The 23,205-nt window shown below is 38.1% G+C and overlaps 2 protein-coding genes and 1 long non-coding RNA gene across 3 annotated transcripts in view; 1 reads left to right on the top strand and 2 right to left on the bottom strand.

Moving 5' to 3' along the window:
- Positions 1–7,172: 7,172 nt before the first annotated feature.
- Positions 7,173–23,181, bottom strand: LOC134738453 (uncharacterized). The gene is made up of 3 exons (XM_063653619.1): positions 22,898–23,181; positions 22,178–22,415; positions 7,173–7,393 (listed from the first exon to the last, which is right to left on the bottom strand). Exons 1-3 carry the CDS (start codon positions 23,179–23,181, stop codon positions 7,235–7,237), a joined length of 681 nt encoding a protein of 226 aa, XP_063509689.1. The 3' UTR covers positions 7,173–7,234.
- LOC129018919 (uncharacterized) lies at positions 10,161–11,400 on the bottom strand. Its single transcript, XR_008495453.2, has 2 exons — positions 11,048–11,400; positions 10,161–10,372 (listed from the first exon to the last, which is right to left on the bottom strand). It is a non-coding gene; the product is annotated as an uncharacterized LOC129018919 (long non-coding RNA).
- The window catches only part of NETO1 (neuropilin and tolloid like 1), a 126,246-nt gene continuing 125,945 nt past the window's right edge, over positions 22,905–23,205 (top strand). The window contains exon 1 of the mRNA XM_063653824.1: positions 22,905–23,199. The gene's annotated coding sequence lies outside the window, so the exon portion shown is untranslated. The remainder of the gene's footprint in view (positions 23,200–23,205) is intronic.

The following is a 23,205-nucleotide window of genomic DNA, read 5'->3' as shown; positions in this document are numbered from 1 at the left end:
TACAAGAGATAAAAAATCTTCTAGAGATTTGCTGCACAATGTTGTGTTTATTGCAGAAATACTGTACTGTACACTTCAAAGTTTGTTAAGAAAGTAGATTTGGTGCTTCATGTTCCTTTCTACAGTTAAAAAAAATTCAGTTCAAACATTTCAAACCCAGAAAAACTGGTGAAAAAAAGATACCACATAACCCAACAACCAATGGGTTATCTGTATTTTTCATTTTCAATTTCACCTCCTGGTAGGACAGAAACTAGAGTTTAGACTCTATACTACAACATCTTCACAACATAACTACAACTAGATTTTATTAGACAGAAATGCTTTAAATAGTATTAAATCAGTTAGGATTTCTTTCCTATGCAAGTAAGGATAAATCTGTGCAAACTAGCTTTTTAAAAATTGGACCTATTAAAAACTGAAATCGAACCTATTTTAAAACTAAAAACCCAGGAGTAGACTTTAGGCACAATTTAATTCAGATGCTGAAATTATTTGGAATGATTTTCTTGCGTTCTGCTTTTCACTACACTGGTTTTACTCTGCCATTCCTTGCCATCCCAGGCTTGTCCCTTTCTCTGTGACAGCTTGCAACCTCAAAAGCTGCCTGCTTCTTTTCAAGCCAAACTATATTATTAATATCTCATATGATATAGCTTTATAATCTAGTGATATAATATCTTTTCATAATGAAATAGTTCAATAGGTCCAATAACGCTCAACAGACCATTTAGACATATGGTAAAGCCCTAAGATAAACATCAGTTTGGCTGCTATTTTATGGAGATACCTGGACCAATGGCCTCGATCTGAATATTTGATAGAAATGATAGAAACAGTGTAAATAGTGTCATTATATCTCATTTGCCTGATTTGGTGGCATGTTCTGATCAGTTACTTTAACCATCAATTTAATGCATTGGTTGCATGACCACAAATCCATGTAACCATGGAATCAGGAGTGAAACCAAATTTCTACAATGCTTATGGAATAACAATGGGGAACATGATTCCTCAGAAAAACATCAGGGTGCTGTTACCAGGAAAAAGATGAAAGGATATTGAGTGGCAAAATCCACAGATGACAACTGTAGTAGCAACTTACTTCACTCTTTTGCCCTCTTAGCCCTAATAAGTGAAATCTAATTCAGATAAAGCCCATTGATCTAAGTATCTGCATAAAATAGGAGCGAAATGGAGGTTCACCTTAGGGCTTTATGAATATAGCTAAATGCTGCATTGAGTATTATTGAACCCAAAGGACTATTTGCAATGATAATTGTATATTAACCTACTATCTATTTCATATGCTAGAAAACTACAGTGACAGACTATAAAACATATGCCGGTTTTCAACTATACCCCTTATTTCATTTCCTGTATAGCACTAATACCAACTGAAGTTATCTTGCTCATTTGTGTGATTATTTTTTGTTACATCTCTTTCTAGAATGATCCTTCTGTCTTTTCAACCACAGCAAACACTGCATCTAAAACTGTACCTTGTGCATGGAAGATATTCAGTAAATATTTGTTGAAGAAATAAATTCTAGTATCACTCCTTGATATGATTTGACTCTGTGTCCCCACCCAAATCTCACCTTGAACTGTAACAAGGTGTCCCAGTCTGAAGGAAGTCAGGCAGGAAGAATTTTCTCTTTCTCAGGGGAGAAACAATCTTTTGTTCTATTTAGGTCTTCAACTGATCAGATGAAACCACCTCACATTAAGGAGGGTAATCTGTTGATTCAAACATCTACTGATTCAAACATTAATCTCTTCCAGAAACACTCTCAAAGACACAAAGTATTAGGTCATCTTGCATTGCTATAAAGAAATACCTGAGATTGGATAATTTTTAAAGAAAAGAGGTGTAATTGGCTCACAATTCTGCAGGCTGGACAGTAAGCATGGTGCTAGCATCTGCTTGGCTTCAGGAAAAGCCTCAGGAGGTTTCAACCATTGCGGAAGGTGAAGTGGGAGCAGGCACTTCACATGGCAAAACCAGGAGAGAGAGAACGAGTGTATGCAGGGGAGGTGCCACACACTTAAACAGCCAGAGCTCATGAGAACTCATGTACTATTGTGAAGACAGCACCACAGAGCCACAAAGGCTCTGTCCCCATAACCCAAACATCTCTCACCAGGCCCCATCTCCAGCACTGGGGATTACAGTTCAGCATGAGATTTGGGTGGGAATAAATATCCAAACTGTATCACACCCCCAGAATAGTGTTTGCCAAATATCTAGGAAGCCCATGGCCTTGTCAAGTTGATACATAAAATTAGCCATCACATCCAAGATGTCAGACTGTGGAATATAGACTGTGGCAAATGACTCTAACTATATTATAATTATAATATAACCTTCCTGCAGGGGATGGAGGGAAAAGGAACTGAGTTGCTCACTACCGTGGGGGTGGAGAAGGATTAGAGATAAAGAGCAGAAGGCTAATATGAACCCTGTGACAATGGATTAGAGTTGAAGACATCAGTATGGACTCTTGTTTAGCTCAATTTACATACAGATGATTAGATGCAGAGGTTGTAGAGCTGTGTATACAAGGGATACCATATACACACGGATTTTCGAGTCTTGTCCAGTGACAAGACATAGAAGAACGGCATCCCAATAGCAAAGAGCACATTTACTTTCAGATTTGGGGTTCTAATATCCTTCTCCAATGAAATGAACCAGCTCTCTCTCTTTTTTTTTTTTTTTTTTTTGAGAGGGAGTCTTGCTCCCTCGCCCAGGCTGGAGTGCAGTGGTGCATCTCAGCTCACTGCAAGCTCCGCCTTCCGGGTTCACGCCATTCTGCTTCAGCCTCCGAGTAGCTGGGACTACAGGCGCCCGCCACCAGGCCCGGCTAATTTTTTCTATTTTTTTAGTAGAGACGGGGTTTCACCGTGTTAGCCAGGATGGTCTCGATCTCCTGACCTCGTGATCCGCCTGCCTCGGCCTCCCAAAGTGCTGGGATTACAGGCGTGAGCCACCGCGCCCGGCCGAACCAGCTCTCTTTAAACAAACAGCTGATTATAGAACTAGGTCAGGGAGAATCCACGATGGAGCTTGAAGCATCTTCTTCCAGAAAGTGTAGAAGTATTCGAAACTAGGAAAGGAAAGTAAGGGCATGTCAAAAAGACAAAGAATTCAATTTGAGAGAGATCCCAGTAGTGAAAGGTGAAGTGACATAAGAAACACAATGAATAACACAGTATTAAGTTATAACTTGAAGTACAAATTAAATATATGCAAAATACAAAATAAAATTTGAAAAAACAGTTAAACGTAGATAAAGAGACAAATCTCCCTTACAGAAAAATTCTAAATAGTATAAGTAGCTATTCCGCTTCCAGAAGGAACTAAATATTCCCACCTCCACTCTTTGAAGGTGGGCAGAACTTACAGGCTCACAAAGAACAGAGTATGGAAAGAGGAAAAATAATAACTTTATAATGAAGAAAACTGAAAACGCCAAGCAGTTTAATAAAATTAAATGTTATCATAACAAATTAAACATTACACATAAGACATGTTGTGTATCATGCATCCCATAATATGATGTGGTAAAAATGGTACCTCACCTCTGGAATTTCCCCAGAGCCGTAACTTCAGTGAGATCGTGGCAGAAAACATCAGACAAACCTAAATTCAGGTGCATTCTATGAAATCTCTGACAAGTGCCCACCAAAACTGTCAAGGTCCTGAATAACAGTCTGAGAAACTAGCACAGAGAATAGAGACGTGATAACTAAATGCAACCTGGTATCATGAACTGGATTTCAGAAGAGAAAAATGACATTCTTGAAGAACTATTAAGATCAAATGAAGTATAGAGATTGCTTAATATTAATGTACCAATACTGCCTTCTTAATTTGGAAATGTATCATGGTAATGTATAATGTTAAATTAAGAAAAATTGGGTGAGGACAATGCAGGAACTCTTTACATTATCTTGGCAATGTTTCTTTAAATCTGAATCCATTCCAAAAGATAAAGTGCACTTTTTGAAGAGTCTGCTTCTTTTTGTGGAAGTTTGTGTTTTTTAAAATTTTTTTCTTCACATGAAGGAAATTTTAAACTAAAAGTCAACTATTTCTTGAATATTATATAAATCTCCCCATAAAAGTAGCTGAACCTAATAAATTATTTTGGAAAGGAAGAGACAGATTGAAAGAGGATCATTTTTAACAAACTTTTCTATTTTTTCTCACTTTATTGGCCAATTCAGCTTTGTAATGTGTTTTCGAACCATATATGGTCATTTATATTTTACTATGCAGTCTAGATTTCAAATTTCCAGTCCTAAGGGTGCTTTTTTCTTTTTTTTTTTATCTCTAGCTTTTGTTTTTACCCATTTTATCTCATAATTTGCATATTTTATTATGTATCTTCTGGTTTAATTGTCAGAATGATCAGTTTTGACTGAATTTCTGGCTATTTTAAATTTAAAAAATCAGTTTTGCTGATCACTTTTACTATACTTTTGTCAAATTACTTTATCTGTACTAATACTTCATGCTTTTTCCCACTTTTTGTGATTTGAATATATTTTTATTAAAGCATTAAACATAATATAGACAACAGAATGAAAATAAATATCCAGATCAATAAATTATCACAAAGCAAACCAGTATTTATTTAACCCCTGATATAAAAAAAATATTGCCAGCACCCCAAAAGCCTTCACTATATTTCTTTGATTGCTTTCATTCTGCTATTTGGAAACCATTCTCCGGCCTTGTGACTCTAAGGGAAATTTTTCTTCTTTCTGAATTTTACACAACTGGAATCCTAAAGTGAACATGCTTCGGTGTCTGGCTTCTTTGGCTGAACATTGCTAATGAGATTTGTCCATGTTTTTACTCCCAATTGATGTTTCATTTTATTGCTGTGTATTATACCATTTGAAGAATATACCTAAAACTGTTTACTCATTCCAATATTTTCTTTTTTAATTTTTAAGGTATGTTTTTTGTATTGAGAACTACCCTCTTAACAATTTTATTTTTTAAATTATTTTATTCATATGTATTGGGGAGAGATCAACTTTCTTTTTATTTTCAGCCTGTATAATTAGCACCACTTTTTGAAAGACTCTCAATTTTCTTTGTTTTTGTTGTTATGCTTGTTACAAATCAAGTATACCTTGTGTTCACGGATCTATTCCTAGACCTTATTATTTGTTTCATTGGTACATTTCTCTCTTCATGAACTAAAAACACACTGTATCAATTATACAGATTTATAATAATCTTGATACTTAAAATATATACTCTCCCACTTTCTTGTTCTTCAGGAGAAACTGGAACATTCCTGGCTTGTAACACTTCTACTTAAATTTTAAAATCAGTTTGCCATTGTCCCAAAATGGTTGAGATTTTCTTAAGGATTACATTGGATCTATATATAAAGTTATCAGCTCCAATTAATGTCTTCACAAATTGTCTTCTAGTCCATGAAAATGTTAAATATTTTCACTTAAAAATATCTTCTTCATGTTCTCTCAATAATATTCTATCATTTTCTGTGTAAAAGCCTTGCATATTTTTTGTCAGGTTAATTCCTAGATATTTTACATTTGTGATGCTATTGAAATTGTATCTTTATTCTGTGTGTGTACGTGTGTGTGTATGTGCAAGCATTATGTTACTTGCAGACACACATACACATATATAATTCTAATGTTGATTTTTATAGCCAGTGACCATGTTTTACTTTTTTTTTTTTTTTAAGACTGAGTCTCACTGTGTTTCCCAGGCTGGAGTACAATGGGCTTACTGCAGCCTCTGCCTCCCAGGTGCAAGTGATTCTCCTGCCTCAGCCTCCCAATTAGCTGGGACTACAGGAGCCTGTCACCAGGCCTGGCTAATTTTTTTTGTATTTTTAGTAGAGATGGGGTTTCACTATGTTTCCCAGGCTGGTCTTGAACTCCTGACCTCTTGATCCACCTTACTTGGCCTCCCAAAGTGCTGGGATTACAGGCATCAGTCACTGCCCCCAGCCTACTGACTCTTCTTAATTGTCATACTTTATTGGTAAATTCTTTTGGAATTTCTATACACACAATCATATTGTCATCAAATATTGGTAGTTTTATTTACCTTTGTCTAAATCTTACATTTTATTCTGCTTGCCTTTAGTTAGACTTCCAGCACAATATTGAACTAGTAGAAAGAAATATTTCAATAGTTTTTCATTAGGAATGCTAACCACTACAGTTTTATCATTAATATATTTATTGCATTAAGGAAGACCCAGTTTACTCCCAATTTGCTCCCAGTTTGCTTTTACTGAGGATAGCCTTTGAAATTTTCTTAGTAATTTTTATGCTTCTATTAAAATAATAATAATTTTTTCCCTTTTTTTGTTAATCTGAGAAATTGCATTGATTTGTTTAAAGATTAAACCAACCCTGCATTGCTGTTTCTGATACAAGTTTCTGTTGCTTTGACTGATTTGAGCATTCAAAGTATAAATTAAGGCAAACCAGGTACTTGTTTCATTTAAGTAATTGAAAATATCTTTTGTTGGTCTACTTAACAGATTTTAAATGAGGTCTATATGTGTTCCCTTATGGTGGTAATATTAGCAAAATATTTTTGTATTTATACAAATGCCTTTTTGCATTCATTTTCTTCTTCAAAATTTTAGTTAAACTAGAGAAATAATTTCTGCATATATATGGCCACACATTTTCCATGTGTGCTATTTAGAAGTTATTTTATCCTCCTCTCCTTTGACAAAATTAATTTCAATAGTCCGTTTAAATAAACAGATTAGTTCTATATAAAAATAATAGATTCTCATTTGGAGTAGAGATTATAAATTGACTGTACTTTATGTTTCTCCTGATTTCTCTTATTTTGGCAACAATAAAATAATGGCCTTTAAATGCTACTATCTCCATATTTATAAATCTTTGTGTACTACTTATTTATTGACTTGATGTAAATAAAAATATCATTTTAAATACATGTTGTCTAAAAATAATGTTTTCATGTTTTAAGTGATTAATTCTGTTGATACATAAATTTAATATAGCCTCATTCTAGTGGACATATAAATACATTGACAAAAGAAACTTCTAAGCCAAAAGGCAGATTTTGAATATTTTCAGAGTAATGGTGGAAGCCAAAACACAGAGCCAATAGAATGCGGAGAAAATAACTTTTATTTGGAGGATTACAGTTTTGAAACTTTTAGTTAAATGTAAAAGAAGATCCAGCTAATCATGACTTAAACAATAGAGACATTTTATCTTTTTTTAATAACAGGAAGTTCAGGGATCCGGCAGGCTCCAGGTCCCCCATTCCCGGGCTCTGGGTCATCATGGATGTTCTTCTCTTGACTTTTCCCTTCTTTCTCCATATGTGGGTTGGATCTTCAGACTCAAGATTGCAAGAGAACCATAACATTATTGTTGGAACACAGTTGAAATAGCATAAGATTCATATAATAACAGTTAGGAAAGAGAAAGTAAATCTCTTTCTAGTTTCTCTAAGATCAAGGTAGACTTTTCCTAGAAAAATTACAATAATGTCCAGAGCAAACACTGGCAGCAGTTAAAGCATTATCATCATCAATTTTAGTATTGTTTGTGCTGAAATTCTAAGCAAATAAAGAAATACCTTCAAAAATTGTGGTTGAATTAGCACCTACAAAGTGAGCAACTAATGACTATATAGTAACTATCAATGCCTATTTCGACTTCTCTTTAGATATTGATATGGTTTGGGTGTGTCACCACCCATATCTCATCTTGAGTTCCCACGTATTGTGGGAGGGACCCTGTGGGAGGTAATTGAATCATGAGGGCAGGTCTCTCCCATGCTGTTCTCATGATAGTGAGTAAGTCTCATGAGATCTGATGGTTTTATAAGCGGGAGTTTCCCTGTACAAGCTCTCTTCTCTTTGCCTGCTGCCATCCATGCAAGACATGATTTGCTCCTCCTTGTCTTCCACTATGATTGTGAGGCTTCCCCAGCCATGTGGAACTGTAAGTCCATTAAACCTGTTTCTTTTGTAAATTGCCCAGTGTTGGGTATGTCTTTTATCAGCAGTGTGAAAACAGAATAATAGAGATATACAACATCCATCCATACCGTTCATTCTATACATACATAAAAACACATGTTTACAATAAATGCACTCATCCCACACAAAATCCCCATGTTTTCATCCTTTTACTGCTCCAGCTTCAAGTTCGGGATCTCATGGCTGTGTATAGTTTGCTCCATCAAATTCCAAATTATTTGTTATACTTTGCTTTGCTTGAGAGAAAGAAGACAAATTATCCATTCACAACATACCCAGGATGCAATGCCAGGGAAAGCATAGGGTAACTAAGTAGAAACTAACATTCATTAAGTAGGAAATGTGCAACACACATGGTAATTACCGGACCCTCACCTACATCAGCTCCTGTCCTAAACAAAGAGCGAAAATCCCCTGGCCAGAGAGGAAATGGATCTGATTTTTCAGCCATTCCTGTTGATTCTTCTCCCCTGACCAGGGACTAATTTAGGCAGGACCATGCGACTCAGCGATTGCCAAGGAAAGGTGAGGAGGAGTTCACCTCTGTGCTGAGAAGCTTATGCCAATACTTTTCCTCACTGATTCAAAACAGACGATGGGGAGAAATAGAAACTTCTGACACTTTTTTGGGGTTGGAATGCTATGCCTACAACTGCTAAAGACATACATGAACAGATACATTTCACTTTCTATCATCACAATTAATATGCTAATTGTAGAACATTTTAAAAGTACACATAGGCAAAAACAAGATTCATAACATAAACTAATCTGAGGATATATCTTCCCAAAAGTCAGGAGTTTTCAGATTGAAAGATGCTGAGGAATTGCATTCTGAATAAAATTGAGAAAGGCCTTAAAGTCACCACGGGGAAAAGAAACAGTTACTAAGCTTTAGGAATCAGCATGAAATATTAGTAATAATTGAGATCGGGACTACAATAAAAAATCAAATTTCTACACAATTATAGTGTAGAATTATATATTTAGTCCAAATATTACTTGAAAGTTGAGAGTAGATGCAGTATATAAAAAACTAAGTTATCGAAAATACATCCATCCTTTGGATGTTTAATCAGAAATCTGTTAGACACTTAATTCTGCAATTTAGAATAAAACCAATATATTAATTTATCTATAATTTAATGAAAACAAAGGATTTTTTTAAAGGGCATAGACCAGCACCTTTTGGGACAATTTATCAAGAATTGTATTCACCCACTTAGGATAGATTATTAAGCTATTCTGATCACTTAAAACATCTTCCTGTTTTACTTTATTATCTGTAACTAATTGTACCCATATGTTTAAAGTGGGGTAGGTATATCTACCAGTTATGGAATTTATAAATTTTTGAAAGTTACAGAAACATGTAATAAGATATCATGATCCTTGAAAACTGGCATCCCCATAAACTCTCTTCTAAAAGTGAGTTTATCCTAAGTGCTCTCTACCCTAAGTCTCTCTTGGGATGTATCATGATCCATTTGTTTTATGTCAAGACGAATCTAAATGAGAAAAATAATTTGATGAGTTTGACTTTTATTGATTTCATGTTTTATTCCATTGATAAATTTAGTAAGCTTCTTTGTGTGTCAATGTGTTATGTCTTAGCTTTCTTTATCAAATGGAGTTTTCTACAACAAAGAACAGCCAAATCTGATTTCATGCTACCTATTTTTCTCTGATGTACTCTTAAGACTTATTTAAAAAGATGACCTGATAGAGTTGCTAACAAATTCTTATCTCACAGAGTAATCAAGCAACTGGAAATTTTCTCTCCACCTAAGCATGGATAACAATAAATAAACTAACTGACTTCAGAAGCACAGTCAGACTTATGCTGAGTTATATTGAGGATCATAATTGTAAGAAGAATTGATAAATTTCATAATTTCAGATATCCCTAGAATGTATAGCCTAGAAAGACTTATTAAATAACTACTACAAAGGACAAGAGTTGAATGAGTTTGGGTGTTTCTATTAAAGGGATCCCCTTAGGGAACACAGTTTTGTATATAATTTGTGCTACATAAATGGGAGTTTCACTAGAATAAAACCAAAATGATGCAGAAGACATTTTCAAGATTATTAGCTTATCCAAAATAAAACAGAATTCAGTATAAATCAAAGACATTTTTTATTGTTTAAGCAAAGTACAGACTCATTATATTTTAACAATGATTTTAAAAACTATATTGCATCTTTTATTTGTTTTCTCCAAATTCTGCTTGTAGTGACTTTAATTTTGCATTTGGTATTCTAGAAGAGCAGATTTTCTGTTCATGCACTTCTATCCGTATATATGTAGTTATGAATCCTGAGTTGTATGCCTAAAATAAAAGAATATGAGTCAAAGGTATACATTAAGAATACATAATAAAAAATGCTATTGCAAAGGGTAACAAGAGCAATGCATTTTATCTTTAAAGTAATGTAAGCTGGTCATAGTGGTGCACACTTGTAATCTCAGCTATTAGGAAGGCAGAAGCGGTGAGCTATAATCACACCACTGCACTCCAGCATAGGAGAAAGAGTAAGAACATGTTTCTTTTCTTTTTTTTTAAGTAATACATAAGTTTCCTAAGTAAAGGTAAAACCTTTATTTCAAAAACATGGATAGGATGGTACTTAGTAAATGCTAGACAAATAAGGTATTAAATTCCAACATAAGATTATTTATTAGCTCTTTATCTATCCACATCTATCATCTATCTATCAATTATCTATCTTTACACCTATATTTTCATTTAATCCTTTTCCCTATTTTGCAGACCTAAATTATCAGAAAACAACACTTTTAAAAAAGTAATCTGTACTATGAGTATTCCTATTTAAGTAGGCCTTGGTTGTGCAAAACATATTCTGTGGCTGTATAAGAAGTGGATTTTTGTACAGCACACTGACTCTACATGAATTAACCCAACTGTATAAGTCCATTTTCACACTGCTATAAAGAATACCAGAGACTGGTTAATTTATAAAGAAAAGAGGTTTAATTGACTCACAGTTCTGTGTGGCTGCGGAGGCCTCAGGAAATGTACAATGGCGGAAGGTGAAGGGGAAGCAAGGCACGCCTTACATACCAGCAGGAAGGAGACCTCAGGGGAAACTGCCACGTTTAAACCATCAGATCTTGTGAGAAATCCCTCACTGTCACAAGAACAGCATCGGGAACAGCATCAGGGAAATAGATTCCATGAGCCAATCACCTCCCACCAGGATCCTCCCTCGACATGTGCATGGGGTTTAAAATTTGAGTTGAGATTTGAGTGAGGACACATAGCCAAACCATATCACCAACATTCTCTCATTTCCTTGCAAATTTACTCTCTGTTTATTCAATACAGAATATTATTGAAAAGAAAAGACAAAACTAAAAAAAAAATTCCTTTATATACGAGCTTTGTTCTTCCCTGGATGACTTTGTCACTTGAAAAATAATTCAGGAGAAACTGAAATAACAACAAAAGATAAATATCTACTCACTAAGGTGAGTGTTAGGACCACAGATTTCCACAAATAATGTACTGGGCATTAATTTGACCATCACCCAGAATTCTTGAGAATCTTCTCTAACATGTGCCATAAACTTCTATAGCTGTAATATGTTACAAATATTTTCCCATTTTTAAAGTTGAGACAATTTTTCAGATTGTATATAAGGTTTCATGAGGAATTGCCATGCTAGCTATCTAAATTTTATGAGGAATGCCTCATTGAACTTTGAACATAACATTGTTTTGTGGGGCAAAAGGAGAAAACTGTGTGTGAATATAATAAACTATGTGTTCAGTGTGAGAAAGTATGACTAGTTCTATTTTCCTATTTCTGAACTCAACTTGATAGTAACAGAATTACTATTAATAGCAAAACCTAGATATAAAGGCCATTACCAGGCTGGGATACGGGGGTGGTGGAGACAAAATATAGGTATCGGTAAGATATTTTTGATGTTGGGGAACTTGCTTGTGACTCAGGATTGAATTTAGCAAGGACACCTGAAGTACATAAGCACTAATAACAAACTACTATTAAACTACTGGGAGGTTTCTTTGAAACTTCAAGAAAATAATGGCTCTCAGTGTATCTGCTGGAGATCTTGAAGGCATATAGCACCCACAAGATCCATTCTCAGGTTCTGCTAATAATCTATTTTTTCCCCAGACAGAAACAGAATTTCCCCAGTGAGGACATGCTGAAACTTGAACCTCATAATTGGTTTAGAATCAATGAAGGGAGGTGAGGTCAGATCTTGAGGACAGCAAGTATATATTATCCTGTATGGCTTTTGCCTTAGGATGGGGAATTAATGGGTTTGAGAGGAGGGGAGGCTGCTATTCTCTAGCAGGTGTAGATGAGACGCTTGTGCTGATCCAGAGGACTTAGGGGAGTCTGAGCGTTCAACATTCTCAAGCACTGCCACCCTGGAGTCTCCACCCCAAGTCTTAACGTCCTACTTCTTCCCTATCAGAGTCTGACTTTAATATAGAAACACTAGAGATAAGACATAAACCAGGGCACACTGTTCTATTTTCTATCCCAGTTTTCCACAGGCAAAAGCCTTAGCAATTGTGATGGGATAACATGCCAGGGGCACTGCTGTTCCAATAATCCCATCAATGGAATGCCTGCTGTATACAGGCAGGGAGTGGTGCACATCCAGAACCCAGCCAGGGTATCTCCATCCTGGGAACACTTTGGGTACCAATTGCCTTTCCCAAGAAAAACAATGACAAAAACCCTGGGATAAGAATTAAGTATAGTTATTTCGGAGGTTCTTCCAGAATATACCAGCAGAGAATATTCTGAGACCAGGACAGGAAGACAGCCATGTAACTGTTTGTTATCAAGCACAACACTACTGTGCAAAACTAGTCAGTCACCCTGCTGGGAACTCTGGAGGTCTGCACTATGTGAGGGGTGAGGGAGACAAAACCCCAGCAGCCATTGTTTGAAGGTTGTTGGCACTTGTCCCTGCTGTGAGGCTGAGCAAAGTGGGCTCCAGCAGCCAGAAGAAGCCCTTAGAAAATGTCTGCAGTTGCAGGCCATTGGAGATCAGGTCAATGGACCTTGACATAGGCCCAGAGGATAATGCTGGACACAACACCAGAGTTCAGTGCATCTCATTTTGATGCCAAGGCTATACCAGCTTCTTGAAATTAGTGTTATGGTTTTTCCTCTTTTTGCAAAATTTTCTGGAACACCTTGTAGGCAAAGTGGATTATCACATCCTTAGAGGTACGTGTCATAAACTTTAGATGTAATATACTTTTGTCCAGGGACTCATTCATTTGTGTATTCGTCCATTCAATCAGCCTGCAATCACTCATTTAGGTATTTATTTTGGTGGAGTGAGAGGTACTGAGCAGAATCAGCAATTCCATTTATTTATGGTTATGGATATATCAATAAACTATTTTTTTCTTCAGAAATGTTTGCACTTTATAGTTTTTTTTAAAAAATAACTTTATCCATTTCATCCTGGTTTTCACATTTGTTTACATGCAGTTGCTCATACTCTCTACTCTGTTTTTATCTCTATTTTCTCTGCATTTCATTCTTTATGTTGTTGGTAGGACTTCTATTTTTTTATTGCTCCTGATCATCTTGCTACAAGTTTATCTGGCTAATTTTTTTTTCAAATAACTAGAATTTACTTTTAATAAATGTTCTTATTCTATTGGTCTGCTTAATTGATTTCTAGTAATTTCTTTATGTATTTTTCCTTTTTCTTGAGTTTACTATGTATTCTATACCAAGTATTTAGTGCTGTTGTACTAAAAATTGAAAGTTTTCTTCTAAACCTTACTTTATAACAGGCCACAGATTCAGACATCTGTTGATGAAAGATTTAGATGTTATTATATACTTGTCATTAAACTATACATAGTAAACTTTCATAATTTCATATTTGGTCTAAGAACCCTGTATTAAATAACTGTATTATTGTTGTAAGCATTGTTTAATTTTCAGACCTGTGACATTAAGCTTTACTTTGGATATCAGTTTCTAATATTATTATATCTCATAGGATATAATCTGTATGTTAACTCTTTGAACTTACACTTTTTTTGCCAAAAATATATTTATTTTAAATAAATGTATTATAGGAGTTTAAAATGTGTTTATTTTTGTTGAATTTAAATTCCTACTTATCTAAAATAAACTGACTTTTACTCGTATATTCTTAATATTTGCTAATTTTAAAATCTGTTTTAATCAGTCAGTTTCTGAGAGGACTGTGTTAAAAATTTCCAACTACAATTATTATTTAACATAATGTTTGTTATTTTTCACTCTAAAAAACAATTCGAGGCTAAACTTTAGCTGCATATGTATTTGGGACAATTATATCAACTTGACTTTTTTCCTGACAGTATATGAGGAAATTTTTTTCTATAATTGTCTTGCTTTGATGCTATTTGCCTAGTATATAATTGTCATCCCAGTATACTTATTTGACTTGGATGTCTTTTCCCAGTCATATATTCTCAATATGTCTATACGTTGTGTTAAATACATACTTTACACACATGTTCATGAATTTTATTTTAGTTGATAGCTAATCAGAAATATTTTCTCTTCTCACTGAAACATTTAACCCATATAGGTTTATGATTATTTCTATCATTTTTTCATGTTTTCTGCCAGCATACTTTTATTTTTTAAAATTTTATTTTGCTTTCGTGCTTCATTTATTATTATTATTATTATTTTTACTGGCATATTCCATTGGGCAGGTTAAGTTTTCCTTAGCCAACATGAACATGTAATATTCTGTTTTATTCTTATAGCAGTCACCTAACTTACTTACACATAGCTATGCTAACACTCTTTTCCAATATCTAGTGATATTGTATATCTACCTTTTTTATCCAAGCAAGACAAGAAATTTACAACACATCTCTCCCTTTTCTTCCCATCTTACCCCTCACAATACATATCAATTATTTAGACAATGAATTTTCATAAGACTTTACTCTTTACTTCCATATTGCAATATCCTCCTGAAGTCATCATTCTTCTTGCTATAATACATCATCTAAGTATTTTTTTAAAAATTGAGTATGTTAAAGTATCTTTCTTTTAAAATTTAAGCAATACTTTACAGGCATATAAATAAATATTAGGTTCAAAAAGTTTTTCTTTAACATCCTGACAGTACAGTTCCATTGATTCTTTTGTGCCCAATGTCAGTTTTCTGAAGATGGTTGTCAATCTAATTCTTGCTCTTTTCTGAAATAATCTGTTTGTTGTTATTACCGTCTTCTTTTCTTTCCATAATCTTTAAGAATTTTTCTCTGTCTTCAATTTTATTAAATGCTATTATCATGATTCTAGTTGTGTATTTTTTGTTCAAAATATTCTATTTAGTCCTCTATGCCTGTTTTTGTTTTGAGGTCTTATGATATTGTATAATTATATTATGACATATCATTAAGTTGAAATATTCCTTTTCCTTTTTCATTATTACTTTGCTCTTATCACTCTGAGATGGCATTATTACAGAACTATCTTGCAGAAAGTCCCCACTTACAGCCCTTAGCCTTCTCCAGTTTCCTCCACCAAGGACACGAATCTTCTGTTTCCTACAGAGATTTTCACATTTTTCGTATTGGTTATTGAGCTTGTCTTTGACGCATATGAACCTGTCTTGACTTAGGTTTCTATCAGCATTGTTATATTAAACTATAAAAGACATATGCTTGATGATGCAGATAGAGACATAAATACAAATATAGGTGTAGACATAGATATTGAAGTAGGTATAGGTACCTGCACAGTTCTAGGTACACTTATAGATATGGATATTAGCCATCTCTAGGCTTGCATGGAACAGCTTCCATATGCTGCTGTTCACAATAATGGGCAGTACTGACCGTGTTAACAAAACATAAATATTTATTTATATATGCTACCACTGTGCTCAGTGCTTTTGATGTCTTCTCATTTAATCTCTTAAACAGTTCTATGTGTTATTAGGACTGTCTTACAGAGGAGAGCACATAGGCTAAGAAAGTTTAAGTAATTATTATATACCTAGTAATTGATAGACCTGGTATTCAAACAAAATGTTCTTGACTTCAATGCTCTTAACTTCCACACATCATGTTTTAACATTGTAAAAATCGTATTAAGGAACTGTCGCTTTTCTAGGAGGTCAAGTTATTATTATTCAGCTAGGATATTATATTCCCTTTCTACTCACCTGCTCTCTCCTTATACTGCATGTGTGTCTATAAATGTGTGTGATTCCAGTAAGACTTTGCAATAACTTGATAATCTCTGCTGTCTCTCATTTTTACCTTCTGCATGCCATGGGATTTCTGATCCCTGTGCAGTTCCCTACAATAAATTTGCTTTATTTTTCCCCGATAATTGCCCTTTTTAAATATATTTTTTTCTTTTCTTTTTGGGATCAACTGTCATAAAGCTTATTACATTTGGCAGTGGCCTCGAGGCACTCACACTCTGGCTAGAAGTGAGTGACTGGCAACATGCAGAAAGAATGAGGTCTTTCCCTTGAACTCAGGTGAAACAATCTACGTAGATTCCTCCCCCCGCCCCACCCACACCCACCAGTATGGTAGAAGGTCTTGGATTCTATCAGTTATGGAGTTACCAAAAAAAGTGGCATTACAGAAATCGCTGCACTTCTTTTGGCCTCATTTTCTTCATTTAAAAAATGATAAGATACGATAAGATCAAGGATTGCCAACTGAAATACATACATAGGCAGGGCAAGTAAGACCTAACAAATCACAACTATATCCTGTGTGCTAATTAGTAAAAACTGGTGTCTTAAGAGTTTTGATAGAGATGCAAAACTTCATATTAGTGCAAATGAAATGGAAAGTAGTGTGGATATTCCCCCCCCCCCTTTTTTTTCTGAGGCTAAGTCTCGCTCTGTTGCCCATGCTGGAGTGCAGTGGCGTGATCTCAGCTCACTGAAACCTCTACCTCCCAGGTTTAAGCAATTGGCCTGCCACAGCCTTCCAAGTAGCTGTGACTACTGGCATGCACCACCACACTCAGCTAATTTTTGTATTTTTAGTAGAGACAGGGTTTTACCATGTTAGCCAGGCTGGTCTCGAACTCCTGACTTCAGGTGATCCACCCACCTTGGCCTCCCAAAGTGCTGGGATTACAGACATGAGCCACTGCGCCTGGCCAGATATTTCCTACATAGTGTCAGGGAGTTATTGAGGGTGTTGGAAATTGTGGTGAATTATCCATTGCTTGTGGCTCACGCCTGCAATCCCAGCACTTTGGGAGGCCGAGGCAGGTGGATCACCTGAGAACAGGAGTTCAAGACCAGCCTGGCCAACATGGTGAAACCCTGTGTCTAATAAAAATACAAAAAGTAGCCAGGTGTGGTGGTGCGTGCCAGCTACTTGAGAGGCTGAGGCAGGAGAATCACTGGAACCCGGGAGGTGGAGGTTGCAGTAAGCCGAGATCGCGCCACTGTACTCCAGTCTGAGTGACAGAGCAAGACTCAGTCTCAAAAAAAAAAAAGAAAAGAAAAGAAAAGAAAAAAATATAATATATACCAAAAAGTAACTGCATCTATCAATTATAAAACTATATTAGAGAATATTTAAATAATAATTTACTAAAAAGTAAAATATATTTTGCCTTAATTTTTGAAAATTATTTTAACTATAACTATTTGGCAAAAATTCTGCTGCTATATACATTGCTACTTTCTGAAAATATATTATTTGTAAACTTATCTAACCTAAAACTGAAAACAAAGTTATTTTATGGTTCATTTCTTGTCTTGCAAATGTAAATGGAAGCATGGTAGGACATTGCCTTACACCATATTAATTGTAACAGAGAATGGACACTCAAAGAAAGAATAGGTAAATCAGGTAGTTAGTATTTAAAAAAGGAAGATTTTCATTTAACACTTCCCTTCATGCACAAAAGCTTGGTACTCTCCTCAAAATGTATTTAAGTCAGATAAGTACTGGATGTTAAGTCCTACCTTAACATCCAGGGTTACTTTCACCAAGTAAATCATGGCTTTTGTTAGTTTCCAAATCCACATAATAATATATCATAATAAGATTAAAGTATGTGCTAAATAGCCAAAGTTATTAAGTTTATGTGATGCTATTAACTTATATAATGATGAAAAAAGGCTGGGCACTATGGCTCACACCTGTAATCCCAGCACTTTGGGAGGCCAAGGCGGGCTGATCACCTGATGGTAGGAGTTTGAGACCAGCATGGCCAACATGGCAAAACCCTGTTTCTACTAAAAATATTTTTAAAAAAATTGTGCGGGCGTGGTGGCACACACCTGTAATCCCAGCTACTCTGGAGGTTGTGGCAGGCTTGAACGCAGGGAGCAGAGGTTGTAGTGAGCTGAGATCGCGCCACCTCATTCCAGCCTGAGCAACAGGGCGAGACTTCAACACACACACACACACGCACACACACATGCACACACACGCACACACACACGCACACACACACACACACACAAAGTATGTCTAACCCATGAGAAACTTTCACCTGCCTGATTTAGCACACTGAAGTAACATTTTGTTTGTATTTATTAATGGTTATTTTGACATGGAATATGTAGATTTACCCTTTAGTTTAGCTTATATTTTCTAAATACGCCATCTTCTAGGAGTGGAAACTTGGTTTTTCCCCGAAATAGCAGTGAGTGGACTTTGTGGTACAATACTTATACTACAAAGGTGGCTTCTGTACAGAGCCTTTACACTTTTAATCTTGGAGTACATCTTCATAAATGTTCCTGAAGTTTATGTTGATTTATAGAGGATGAGCTGATAATCAGTCAAGTGATTATAAAAATAATTGGCATTATTTTTATAAGCCACTGCAAAGTAAATATCAATCAAAATAAAAATTTTTTTTCTGAAATTTTGGTATGATTGAAGGATCATATATCTGAAAGTGCTATTAAATAACTGGCTAAGGAAGTGCTATGAAAGTTCTTTCCCACAAGAGGCAAACATCCTTGTGCTGTCTAAGAATACAATATATTTGTACTTCTAACAAAACCATATTTTATTTTTCCCTAGTGGTGATCATAAAATATCCTGTTTGGTTTAAATGTGAAATTTCAGAGATTTTGACACGTCTTCTATTTCATGGAGACTTTCTACTGCATTGGGATACTCCTACATATTTTTGAAGAGAGCTTCTTCAATATTGCTTAAAACCAGCTTCATGTTAGAGTATTTCAGATAATTTTCAAGAAACATTCCTATATTTACCAGCAAATTACTTGTGTTTGAGAAACTAGTATTATGACATATATTGTTAAATGCAAAAACCTTTACACTTCATAACCATGTAAATAAATTACGTAAAAATCAAAAAATATTATTGTAATATGGATGTGTCAGTAGCACTATTATATTTGAGTTATTTTTTGTAGCACCACCTCTTTTACTGATAGACAACTTTTAAGATGATGCCAGTACTGGAGATTAATTAACAAAGGAGCCCTGGTAGAACTGTAGTTTTATTTTTTCCTATAGAGAAGTACATGTATGTAGACAAATACTATGTGCATTTGAATTGGAAGGGCATGTATCCTACACCAATTCTTTTTAGGATTTTGGAAGTCCTTCTGATCTTTCATTGTTAGGAAGGTGTAAACTGAAAAATAAAACCAACTTACTAATGACACCTTCATTGGTTCAAGTGGCTTTAATTCTGCACCATCTTCTATGGTAGTCACTATTTCAATGCTAACCTTGGGGAACTGCGACAAAGCACCATCTTCCAGGATGGCACACTCAACTCACAAAAGCTATCAGTTTATATGCTCTTCCTTTCAAAATAATGACATCTTGTAATTTGACCATATGTGTTCGCAACCTTTTCTTGGAGAAACTGAACTTTTCCCATATGTTGGTTTTTCTCAGAAAGAAAAATCTTATGGGTCCCTATTAGGGAGGTAGCATTACTCAGCAAGTGTGGATTCTGGAACTCAAAAATGAGAAGGCAGCTTGCCAAGTAAACAGGATGTAGTGGATGGTGAAAAGCGTGTATGGGTGTGTATGAAGAAAAATGAATGGAATCGTCAATAACAATGCTGCACCTGCAGCCTGGGAAGAGTAGGAGAGTGCAGCCAGGGCCTCAGCATCTGTGTTGGCCCAGTCTCTTGGTTGATTATCAGAGCACCTGAGCCGGCCAGGCCTCTGTCCTGTCCTAGGTCCAGAATGTGCACACTCACTCCCTGAGCACTGAGGTTTCAGCAAAATTTAATGCCTCAGCCCCACGCATTGCCCAAGAAAGCACCGGGCATTAAAGATCAGCGGGAGGCCAGAGGATCCCTTTTGGCCAGGAGTCTGAGAACAGCCTGGGTAACATGGCCAGACCCCCTCTCTAAAAAATATAAAAAATAAAACAATTAGCCAGGCATGATGGCCTGTGCCTGTAGTCCCAGTTACTCCAGAGGCTGAGGTGGGAAGCTCAGTTGAGCCCAGGAAGTTGGGGCTGCAGCAAGCTGTGATCCAGTCACTGCGCTCCAGCCTTTAATTCATTTAAAAAAAAAAAAAAAAAAAGAAAAAAAATAGAGGCCACTGTTTATGCAAGATATTTGATTTCAAATACAGGCATGGACAAAAGGTTAGGACCCTTTCACCTTCCCTGTGAGTTCCTTCCTAATTTCCTGTCTCCGGATAAAAGGACTACCTGTTTAGCAAGGTAGCCACTTCCTCGGCAGGTTACAAAATCCCAGTGCCCTGGGAAACTGTTCTGGGCAAAGAGGACAGAAGAAGGCAGGTGAGTGAGAGCATTTATCATAAAACCAAGTTTTCTTTTCTCTGCCTTCAAACCGTGATTGAGAAATGCAGTAACTTTCTATAAATAATTTTAAATGTTGCCAATTTCTTTGTAGAACTGCGTCGTTTTCACGAATAACGCATATTTTGGATATAAAGAAAGTGCCATCCAACCATAAGAAAGATTCCAATATTCAACTGGTAACTCTTGTGACTGGTCCTTTTGCAAGACCCCCACCCTCTCCTCTATAGATGACCCGGATCCCCAAAAGCGTTTTCCAGGCATTCTGCCATCTGCATATCCCTCTGTTAAGCAGCCTCACAGATCTTTGAACTCTTTTGCTTCCTTAAGGCTGGAGAATTTCTTCCTCAACTCCACGACCAACATTGCCCACCACCTCCCACCCCGCGCTAGCACGAGCACTTCACGTGGGTCACAGGACTCCCGCGGGACCTTCTGCGTGTTTCCCCTTGATCTTTTTACAAGCAGGTGCGTGGGCGGATACTCACTAATCTCCCTTCATCCACTCACCTCTCTCCCTTTGCTCAAGCTTGCAGCTCCTCTCACAGGCCTCCAGCTCTGCTGGACTTGGCGTATTCAGAGGCGCGCAGCCTCTCTGTCCTCTTCCCTCTCTCCCCCATTTCTTCTGTCCCCCCCCTTCTCGTCTCCCTACTCTCTTCTGTCCCCTCATTCTCTCTCCTGTCTCTCTTTTCTCTCCCCGCTCGTCTTTTCCCTTTCTTCTCTCTCTCCTTTCTCTCTCTCTTACCCTGTCCATGTCTTCCCCCTTCTCTCACCTTTCTCTCTTTAGGTCTCCATCTCGCTGTACTCCCGGGTTGACCCATGACCCACCTTTCATTAAACGGATGCACAACACGCGCGCGCGTAGATGCGCGCGCGCACACACAAACACACCATCCTCTCTGCTCGGTCACTTTACCCCACCCTGGAAATCGAGGAACCAGCAGTTTGGTGTGGTGGTAGGAGGCTTGGGGGCGCGTGTGAGACTCTGAATCTCTTCCAGACTTGGGGGTCACCTCATCGTCCCTCATCCCAACTTACTGGCAGGAGACCTCCACCCGCTCACAGCCGCTGCGCTAGGCGTGGGCAGGACCGCGACGAGCACCCCACGCCCGGGGCTGCCCCGCGCGCACGTGGGCGCCCCAGCAGCAGGTGCCGGGAAGCGGAGGCCGGGCCAGAGCCGGGAGGCAGCCCCCCAGCCTCGAGCGCTCGCCAGACTCTTCTCATGGCCCTTTCTCCTTTCCTCGGCCTTTCAGGGCCACCCTAGTCTTCACAGCTCAGCGTCTGCTGCTGACCCCCCGCCCCCCGGCGACCCCGCCATTGCCATTAGCTCTTCCTACCCCGGCTTCTTCGCCGCCACAGTCCGCAACCCAAGCCCCAGCCGCGGCGCGGGGTGTGGGTGGCCGGACGGGATGGCCTCCGTAGTCCCGGGGTCCGGCGGGCTCGGCTGTGGTCTGCGTGGGTCGCGTCCGCAGAGGCCGAGGGAGGGCGGGACGGAGCCGGGAAAGGGAGGAGGTGCCGTTGCGGCGCCCAGGGAGGGACTCCCTGCACCCCCGCGCACTCCAGCCCTTCCCGGCGCTGCCTCGCGGTTGCCCTTATTTCGTATTCATTGATTCGCATTTTACAAGCCCGGGCTCTTCCGGTGCTGTTTCCCCGCAACTCGTGTCTCCCAGACTTTAACACGCCGCGCGCACCTGCAGGAGGAAGTGGCGCGGGGGAACGGGGGTCCGTGTGTGCCTTGGGGTGGTTTTAAATACCTCGAGGTGGGGGGCTCAATTGCAAGAAGCCCGCGTCTTTGCAGGAGTAATTTGGTGGGGGGACTGGGCATCAGGCCCAGTGCTCAACCGCTAAACTTTTACCGCCGCCTTTCCCTGGGGCGCGCCCCTGCCGTGTCTCCCAAGCTGAGCGCGGAGTCCGCGGCGAAACCTGCGCCCCAGGGAGGGAGGGAGAGGGGGCGCCCAGTTCCTTTACGCAGATGGAAAGCAAGGGGTGGGAGGCAGACAGCCCGCAAGGTCTAACCTTTAAAAAGTGAAACACCAAACCCTACAAGGGATTTTCACACGAAGGCCCCTCCCGCTTCCACGCCTTCCGTCCGGCACGAGGATCCAGCTCGGGATTTGCGGCTGCATCCTCTCTCTGCGCCCTGGCGGGCCGAGCCGCGGATCCCAGCCGGGTCCTCACCCCCTCCCCGCCCCTCCCCCAGATCCGCGCGGCTGGGATGTCCTTGCTGCCGCCGCCGCGGCCCCATTCTGCCGCGCACCAGCCCCGGGGCGCCGGCCGCGCGCAGCCTCGCTATCCCACCCAGGCTCTGGGCTTCCAGGAGGGTCGCGGAGCCCCAAGCCATGACTAAGGAGCCCATTTGGTAACT

The sequence above is a fragment of the Pongo pygmaeus genome, chromosome 17 (assembly GCF_028885625.2).
Source record: "Pongo pygmaeus isolate AG05252 chromosome 17, NHGRI_mPonPyg2-v2.0_pri, whole genome shotgun sequence".
In the NCBI taxonomy this organism is placed as follows: Eukaryota; Metazoa; Chordata; class Mammalia; order Primates; family Hominidae; genus Pongo; species Pongo pygmaeus.
Note: the sequence above shows the minus strand (reverse complement) of the source record. Positions and strands in the feature narration are given on the sequence as shown.

Coding starts and splice junctions, on each gene's coding strand:
- LOC134738453 (XM_063653619.1), bottom strand. CDS start 23,181: ATGGCTTGGGGCTCCGCGACCCTCCTGGAAGCCCAGAGCCTGGGTGGG. Junction 22,416..22,897: donor GAAGCGGGAGGGGCCTTCGT/GTGAAAATCCCT, acceptor ACCGCGAGGCAG/CGCCGGGAAGGGCTGGAGTG. Junction 7,394..22,177: donor GTGGCGGCGAAGAAGCCGGG/GTAGGAAGAGCT, acceptor TGCAATCTTGAG/TCTGAAGATCCAACCCACAT.